Source organism: Austrofundulus limnaeus, unplaced genomic scaffold, assembly GCF_001266775.1.
Source record: "Austrofundulus limnaeus strain Quisiro unplaced genomic scaffold, Austrofundulus_limnaeus-1.0 Scaffold0, whole genome shotgun sequence".
Taxonomy (NCBI): domain Eukaryota; kingdom Metazoa; phylum Chordata; class Actinopteri; order Cyprinodontiformes; family Rivulidae; genus Austrofundulus; species Austrofundulus limnaeus.
In genome coordinates, this window is record NW_013952402.1 from 11,065,849 (window position 1) to 11,074,787 (window position 8,939).

Consider the following 8,939-nt stretch of genomic DNA (forward strand, 5'->3'; position numbering starts at 1 on the left):
GGATGCTGCTACACCCCTGGTGGAGTGAGCTCTCACTCCAGATGGGACTGGGAGACCCCTGCTGCTGTACGCTAAAGAGATAGCATTTAAGCTAAGTTTAAGAGCCTTCCAACAAACAAAGCTAACTAGCAACAGCTAACTAGCTAGGTTGGAAGAGGTGGGGGGTTCTAGCGAGGTGAAGAGCAATAAAACTAAGGAGTGATTGTGATGGCGACAGTAAATATATGTGCAGGCGGAGCCTGACATCTGTCGTCATCACGTCACCTGCCTAAAGGCGTGATTAGAGGTGGCTTCAGCCAGGACACGCAGGGGCATGGTTTCCCATACATGATGTGTTGTACCGAGTGAATTGACTGAAAGGGAACATCAGATTCTTCTCTATGGTCTGTTAGACATTTTAGCAATGCTCTGTTCACATGCAGACATTCCCCTTTGACATCACTTCCTGTTACTCCACATGCAAATATCTCAACTGTTCATCTCAGTGGCATGAAACCTTTTTACAATATAGTATCAGTGTTACCCTTCCAAAAACACATTCCTTTTTATTACAAAATATGGATGTCACAGGCACTTTAAGGGCTAAGGATGTTTTTTTACCGTGTTAAAAAGAAAGAAGCAACATAAACTGACCTTTGACCCTGCCGGCACACCAGGCTTCCTTTCTGCTTCAGAACAAAAGTCTGGTTCTGGTTCGACATCAGTGCTTGAATTCATTTCCTGAAAAACAAACAAACAAATGGAAAATAGACAACTTGAAGCAGCTTTGGGAGAACATCAGTGGCGTGTGAACGTACAGATGCAGCGTCCTTCGCTCCGTCGGTGGCAACTTCTTCTTTGTGGAAGGACATGCGGGTGGACTGGGACTGGGAGCAGTACGCGCTGTCCTGGGAGGGGGGTGAGTCAGAGAGGTCGCCCTCCAGATTTCTAACAGGAGAGGAGGACCGCGTGGGTGCCGAGCCTTCAAAGAGGCCGTGGACCTTCTGAGACGAGCCACTCTCCTTCTTATACTGAAACCTCTGCAGGGTGCCGAGGCCTGAGGCGGACGTGCTCCACGAGCGTTCGCTTGAGGCGGTGCTGCCTGACCACTGGAACAGCTTGAGACCCCGGCTGGCTGAGCAGGAGGGCGAGCTGCTGGAGGAGAGAGGCGGGCTAGGGGTAACCACAGATGGGGCATCAAGACCGTCATGGTCAGGAGTCTGAACACCGAGGGGGGACGTGTCCTCAGAAGGGTCAGTGTCCATAGGCTCMGCCCCCTGGTTGGACTCCCCTGTGYTCAGGCTSGTTTCTGAGCCAGAGCTGCTGAAGAATCTGARTGTGAGAACAAACACCAAGACGTTAGAACACGAGTTTAACGCGGGACGGTGGTGCTGCGCTGGCGCRGCGATGACATCACCTGCTGCGGGTGGGCCGACCCGCCTCCTCCTCCGCCTCCTGGTTCCGCCTCTGCAGCAGCGTGGCGAAGCGGTTGCGTGGTCGGGGCTGAGGGCTGAACGGAGACTTGTCTGGCTGCTGTTCTGGCTTGSATCGCTTCTGTTCGGGAGAGGAATACTGYTGGAGGACTTCCTGGTCCGACAAATAWGAGTCTGCAAAATAAATAAGWTCAGCTGAACAACAAGCTYGAATCATTTCCCCAAAATGTATTGAAAGGGATCCATGATTAGTTGTAACATTAGACTTTATTTAATAAAAATATATTTTAATTGTAAAGTAAAGACTGTAAAAATACTGTAGGATGTTTAGTTTTATAAATTTTTAAAAATATATTTTAACACGAACAGAGCCATTTTATTTACACACAAAGCATTCTGGGTAAATGATGACATGGATAGGTCCTCGGTGTGAGTGAGCTATATCCACCCTGAAGGTTAATCTTGGACAATATTTGACGATTGACTCTTTTAAATGAAATCAGGGAGCGTTGACAGAGAGGAGAAGGTAGAAATGACTCAGCCTGGAACTGAAGATATAGATGCGAGGACAACAGAGCTGCTTCATGGAAGAAGAACCTCAGCTTAGCCTGTTAGCCTTTGTGCTAGCACCAACACTATTTTGCCTTATATGTATTAGCTTGGTGTTAGCATGACAAACAAGCTAAACTGAGGTCCTCCATCCATATTTTCAGTTACAGCTGAGTCATTTTTGCGTTCCCCTCTCTGTCATGTGGATGGAGGACCTCAGTAGCGCTGAGCTAATACATATATATGGTGATAGCGTCGGGGCTAACGCTAAAGCTAACAGGCTAATCTGAGGTTCTTCTTCCATGAAGCAGCTCTGTTGTCCTCCATCCACATTTTCAGTTACAGGCTGAGTCATTTCTACCTTCTCCTCTCTGTCAACGCTCYCTGGTTTCATTTAAGAGACAATCGTCAAATATTGTCCAAGATTAACCTTCAGGGTGGATACAGCTCGCTAGCAGCCTCGCACCAAGGACCTATCCATGTCACCATTTACCCAGAATGCTTTGTGTGTAAATAAAATGGCTCCGTTCATGTAATATATATTTTTTAACTTTTAGTTTAAAAACTATAAAAACTAAACAGCCTACAGTATTTTTACTGTCCTTAGTTTACAGTTAAAATAAATGTTTATCAAATGAAGTCTAATGTTACAACTAATCGAGGATCCCTTTAAAGGATAAAAAAGTGGATTTTGGATGATATGTCTCCTTTAAGTTATAAGAAACTTTACTTAAATAATGATATTTTCTTGTTTGCATTTTGTCTGGCCCTTTGTTCCACCTGGAGCTTGTTACAACATCGTGCAAGTTTTTAATGGGTGTGTTCAGTATTGTCTAAACTAACCTGATGAGAATCCTGTTTGGATYGAAAGAGTCAAATAAATCAGTCGTGTTCGCGTTTTACTTCACTCACCCACACTTTTTTTTAAACAAAACAATATTTCTCAGACATTATCAATTGTCACCGACCTGATGAACTTGCCAGTCTGTTAGCAAAATATCTCATGAATCCCTGAATGGATTTTAATGAAACTCTCAGACATAAATAAGATGTGTGACTTCAACCAACACAAAATCGATGCAACTCTGTCAATGTTACACATATTGAGCTGATATCTGGTGACAGATACTCCAAGCATCAACAGATTATGCAACACTTCGCACTACAATCTGACATATTCAAGGACTGAAACAAACAGCTGTAACTCTTGAAACACGGGCATGAAAAGTGACAGGAATGTTTAATCACAGTTCAAGAGAACTGAAAGTGTATGCAGGCCTGTCACTATAACAAACTTTACTGGACAATAAACTGTCTGAGAAAATATTGTGATAAACGATGATATTGTTGGAGACCAGTTTAAACTAATATAATGATATAACCCCCCTGTTTATGGAAGTTTACATTAAAATTTACATAGTGTAAAATGAAAAAACAACTGTCGGCAACCCCAAGGGTTGCCAGCTGTATGAAGGCATCAGAAAACTGAAGACGCTCCTCTGGCTAAATGCCTGTTTATGGGCTTTCACGCTACAGAGGTTAGGAGACTGTCTGGCAAATACCTGACACCACAGTTCACGCCTCTCTACGCTAAGGAGTAAAAAAGAGGGAGACACGATGAAAACAAAGAAGCAGGCAAATAAAAATTATTGTCTTCATTTTAATTGATCTTCCTCAGTTCAATTTATCATATGATTAATTAATTTATTGTTTATTGTGACAGGCCTAAGTGTGTGAGTATTTTTTTTTTATTTATCATAACGACGATCATGATAGAAATATTCCAATGAAGAAGTCATGTCTCACATCGGTGTTCAGGGGTCTGGTTTACAAAGCAGCCCAGAAAACTGGAAGCTCACCTTCTCTGGGCCGTTTCACCTGCTGCTCCCTGGAGGGAAGCCTCAGTCTGCCCAAGCTGACGACCCTCTCCTTCCCCCTGGTGGAGGGAGGCCGGTCTGGAGAGGCAGCAGGGCGGGGAGTGGAGCCAGCGGAGGTGGGTGTGAAACCCCTGCTCCAGATGCTGGGTCCAGCTGCGGCCGCAGAGTCGTTCCAGCTGTTACTGCGGGCTTTACACCTCTGGAAACACATTTACTCTTCACTCTCACGCTTTTATTCCTGCTGACTGTGACGGCGGCTTGTCTTGTCATACCTGGACGGTGGGTTGGTCTGGATTGAAGTCGTCGATCCTCTCCAAGGTGTTGATGTCAAGGTTTCCCAGGGCCATTTCCAAACCTTTGTCCTCTTCTAGATGTCTGAATTCGCTGCCATCAAGGACCAAATTACGTACATGCAACAGAGATGAAGCTACAGTTTAGCCTGCGTACATCGCTGCTGAAAGTGATGTGATATGGAACATGAGGATACAGTCCAGCGTAGCTGAGGGTGGCAGGATCCATGTTCTCGGGGTATGGGTTTAACGGAACAACTTTCCTCCTGACCGGATCAAACACCAGCTGGTACAGGAAGGTGTTGTTGGCTTTGACGAATCCCTCCACGTACGGATCGGGGACGACCAGATTCATTTTCAGGTACTGGCCCATCTTCCTGATCACCTGACGGAACGAGCAGAACTCAGTAAACAGCCTGCCACAGAGGCCGTGTGAGATTTACACACTGGTGTGAAATGGGTCAGAGGTCATTTGGCTTTTATTTGATATAGCAGTAAAACCCTAATTTACAGGTGAAGACTCCAGATCCTACAGCATCAACTCTTCTTAATGTGATCATTTGAAGCTATTTGTTTTGATAGTAATCCATTTGCACAAGACTATTTTTAATTTATTACATGTCTCGTCATATTAATCATTAGGAAATAACTGGTAATAATTATAAGAATGACTAAACCCCCTAAACAAATAATAAGAAGTCAAAGAGTTTGTTAAAAAACGAAAAATAGGTACGGCAGACAACACACTTTTCCTTGAACTACACTGCCCTCTGGTGGCTGGTGGAGCAACAACCTCATTTATATTTTGTACATCTTTTATACTAATTTTGAACTTCTACAACAATTTATGTTTAAAAAAATTACAAAGTTAAATTTACTGGGAGAGTATGATGCTATGTAGTGTTTAGTGAAGATATCATAGAATTCATGATCTTAATTTTGATTTGATCATATTTTCTCAAATATGGAGAGTGTTCAAGTTTAAGTTGTTTAAATTGTTTGAATCGTTCAGTAAGTGATTTACTTTGTTTTTTTTTAATGGATTTGTTGTTGTTTTTGTTATTTAAATAAAATGAATAAATAAGTAAATTAATTAAAATATTCTCACATAAAAAACTGACCGATGACTGTAAAAAAAAGGAAGTATACCTCCTTTATACAAAGATTTTAGTAATTTTTTGAAAACGAGTTCTATGGAAAAGTAAACAATATCTTACCTGTTGCAGATGTGTCTTTAAGACGATCTCACTTTGGAGACATAGTGTTCAATTCTTACAGAGCTGACGGGCTAATGGCTAGTCAACTGGTTACTGTATTTACATAGAACAGCGTGGTTATTTGAAAGCATAAATAGCAGCAGCAGCTAGCTGTAGCATAAATACTTGTGAAATTTTGGAGACTGAAGTTCTTTTTAAAGACAGCAGCAGTCCATACYGGTCTCCTGCTTAGACTGGCTGACACTTCATCCTCCAGACAAAATACTGTTACACTAGTAGATATTAAACTGCATCCTGTAATGTTTCCACAGATATGTTTGCCAGACAAGTGGAGATTTTAATCTGAACACTGTTGACAGTCTGCTTCCCATAGATACCTCTTTAATATTTAGATCAAAACAAGACCACATCTAGTGTCTAACACTTCACAGGAACTACTGCACTCACCTTAAGGATGTCGGGGTCTTTGGCCAGCCTCAGCAGCTTGCAGGCCTTCCCCAGTCCGATGCCATGCAGGGAGGGCAGATAGTCGCAGCCGGCCAGGATGCACATGTAGCGAAACTTCTCCTCTGTGAAAACGTTGCCCAGGGAGCGACAGCGGCCCAGGTTACTCTGGTCTACCTCCAGCCCGTTACCCTGCTTGTCCATTTTTAGAATCACCTAGAAAAGAGTAGGAGAAACCTTTATGCTCTTGTTTTCTCCACAGTCCTTCTTAGCTTTAAAAGAAAAAAAAAACTTTTAAATCCCTCTAGGATGATATACAACCAAATGAGCTACTCTTCAAAWAATTTTTTTTTAATTTATGGGCATATGTCCATCAATATAGCCATCTTCTACTGCTTCTTTGTGCTTATGGTCACAGATAATATTCTCATGCAATTTTCTATTTTTAGCGCTTGAGTGATCTGGATTAGACTGTTTCATTTATACGGTACCGTTTTGCAGCCAAACGCCAGCAGGTCCGAGTCCTCTGTGATGACGGCCTGAGCCAAACCAGATTTAGTCAGGTAAGCCAACTGAGCATCAGCTTCATACGGAGCCACCACACAGTCCACTCCTCTGTTCCTCGCAGCCTGATTCAAAGAAAAACACAGATAATTCTCATTACAGAGACATTCTCATAGCTGCAGGTAAACACAACACGTCTCAGTCTTTCATACAAAACATCACAGCATTTTTCTCCCACATTTGGACTCGTGTAAAAGAAACGGCTCATAAATGCGTTTGCTTCGATTTTTCAGATAAGGATTCTTCAACTTCTTAATTATGGAGTTCCTCAGGGCTCCTTATCAGACCCCATTCTTTTTTTAAATATATCGATATATGCGTTTCTGTTGAGGTTTATCTGCAGAAAGCAAAACCTCACCATTCTTTGATAATTTTTTTTAACTCTTTTTGGTTCAAGTCTTTGTAAAAAGTCTCAGAGATGTTGTTATCCAGGTCAGGTTAAAGCCARCATTTCTTTAGATTATTTTGTGACGATTCTAGTTTTAATTGAACCTTGTTTGGATTATTCATATTTTTCATGTCTATTCTAGACTATCATTAAGGCACCTGCGAGTGGTTCAAAACACAACAGCTTCACTTGTGACAGGAAATGAGGTGTGTAAACTTATTATACCTGTATCAGCCTCCACTACACAAACTTCCTGTTCATTTCAGGATCCAATTTCTATTTTTTACTGCTTGTTTTTAATATTAATAATGTTTGAGCACCACATTTCCTTTCTGTACTTTTAAACCTTTATCCTACACTCTGAGGACCGATCTCTATAAACTAAATGCTTTTAGTGTCCTGATGCATCTCAGTAATCCAGGTAGAAAATCAAAAAGAAAAAAATTGTATAGGTCCTCTGGACGGGTTCTTCTTCTAATGAAACGTTTCGTCTCTTCTCCAAGAGACTTCTTCAGTCTGAGAGTTTTAAATGCTTTTAGATGTTTTTCAGATCTAGACTAAAAATCTAGCGTTCCCTACTCTGTGCGCCAGCTTTCCTTTGAAAAGTGGAGCTGCTCTGACTGTTTATGATTCAGTTGTTAACTGTTTGTTCTATGACTTTGTATTTTTGGTGTTCTTATAATGTAAAGAACTTCGAATTGCCTTGTTGCTAAAATATGCTATACAAATAAACTTGATTGATTGACTGATTGACTTATTTTAATTTACTTATTTTATTCTTATTGTCATTGAATCGTTCAGATTTTTGTACAAGCACAATCAATCTATTTACTGGTTTGCAAATGTGGTTTTATTTAAGTTCATTTTCATTTTATTATTACTGATTTATTGATGTTATCAAAATAAAAGCATTTTGGTCAAATTTTGTTGTTTTTAATACACAATAGCAATGTTATGTTTTGGTTAAAACACAAAATGTTTTTGTTGATATAGGATGTACGTGTGTCAGCTTTTTATAAAACAACTGAAAAAAACTCAACAACTCATATATTGTCAATACTATAATATTGTCTTTTCTTTCTTCACACCGACTGAATGTTATCCAAGCCGGAGCGCAGACTGCTGTTGCTCCTCACCTTAATCAGGTTGTGAGCCATGGCGGGGGTGATGTTCACACAGCGGGTGAAACAGTCTCGGGCCTCGGACAGTTTACCTTCACGCAGCAGCTGTCGGCCTTTCTGAAGATTGGCTTCTCTGCGACTGAGCACACAAGCAGCAGCATTTATCAGGAAACATTTGCACAAAAAGGATTTATAGGGAGCACTTTATTTACATACTTGAATTAGATGAGAGCAGTGTTGACGTGGCAGCACAGAGAGAAATCACAACTACAGCTCTGCTTCTTTGCCAAGAATAACAATAAAAAAAATAAAGAGTTCTGGATGTTGTCTCTTTGTTACTGTTCAGGTATGTGTTTGTCAAGTGGAAATCTGCTGGTTGGTACATTCCTTTCTGCACGGTCACACGTAACAATGTTGCTCAGTTGCTTTTGCGGAACGCAGAGCTTTGAATAAACTAGTTATTGTCTCAGTTTGAAGAGGCATGAAAAACCACATAATTATTGTGGTTGACCCATTTCATCACTTCACCTCTGACCAGTGTGTTAGCCAGAAACTGAAAAAAAAAGTGTGCTCACACTCATGCTACTGGGGCCTGGGGTCATCCTCTCTGGAAAGTGTTTGAATCTGTGTTAAACTGTGATTTTGGGGTCCAATTAAAGGGATTCTTTAAAGTAAATAACCTGAGAAAAATAAGCTTAATTGATTTTTTTAAACACGTAGCAACTAGTCATAATGTTCTAACAATATGAAATCTTAAGTAAATATGTTGCCCTTAAAATAAACAATAAATTTCTGAATGAAACTTTACCAGCTGGAAGTCAAGTACCATAACAGTTTAGTTACATACAGCCATTTGCTGCTAACTCTCAGAGATTGCTGCAAATGTTTGTTTCCAAAACCTATTTATATGCTAAAGAAGAAAGCTATACAAATTATAAATGCATTAGATTATTATTATCCAACTAACAACATATTTCTCACATTGCATACTTTAAAATTTTATGATTTAGTAGAGCTTAGAACAGCACTGACAATGTACAAAGCTTATACTAAATCCTTCCACATTGTATACAGAAG

At 40.7% G+C, this 8,939-nt stretch overlaps 1 protein-coding gene across 1 annotated transcript in view; it reads right to left on the bottom strand.

Moving 5' to 3' along the window:
• exo1 (exonuclease 1) overlaps window positions 1-8,939 on the bottom strand; it is a 14,085-nt gene that overhangs the window by 999 nt on the left and 4,147 nt on the right. The window contains exons 4-13 of the mRNA XM_014020062.1: window positions 7,878-8,001; window positions 6,281-6,418; window positions 5,793-6,005; window positions 4,326-4,513; window positions 4,111-4,213; window positions 3,793-4,037; window positions 3,524-3,551; window positions 1,397-1,683; window positions 798-1,311; window positions 634-720 (exon numbers count right to left, since the gene is read on the bottom strand). Of these exons, the coding sequence (XP_013875516.1) occupies window positions 634-720; window positions 798-1,311; window positions 1,397-1,683; window positions 3,524-3,551; window positions 3,793-4,037; window positions 4,111-4,213; window positions 4,326-4,513; window positions 5,793-6,005; window positions 6,281-6,418; window positions 7,878-8,001 (1,927 nt within the window). The remainder of the gene's footprint in view (window positions 1-633; window positions 721-797; window positions 1,312-1,396; window positions 1,684-3,523; window positions 3,552-3,792; window positions 4,038-4,110; window positions 4,214-4,325; window positions 4,514-5,792; window positions 6,006-6,280; window positions 6,419-7,877; window positions 8,002-8,939) is intronic.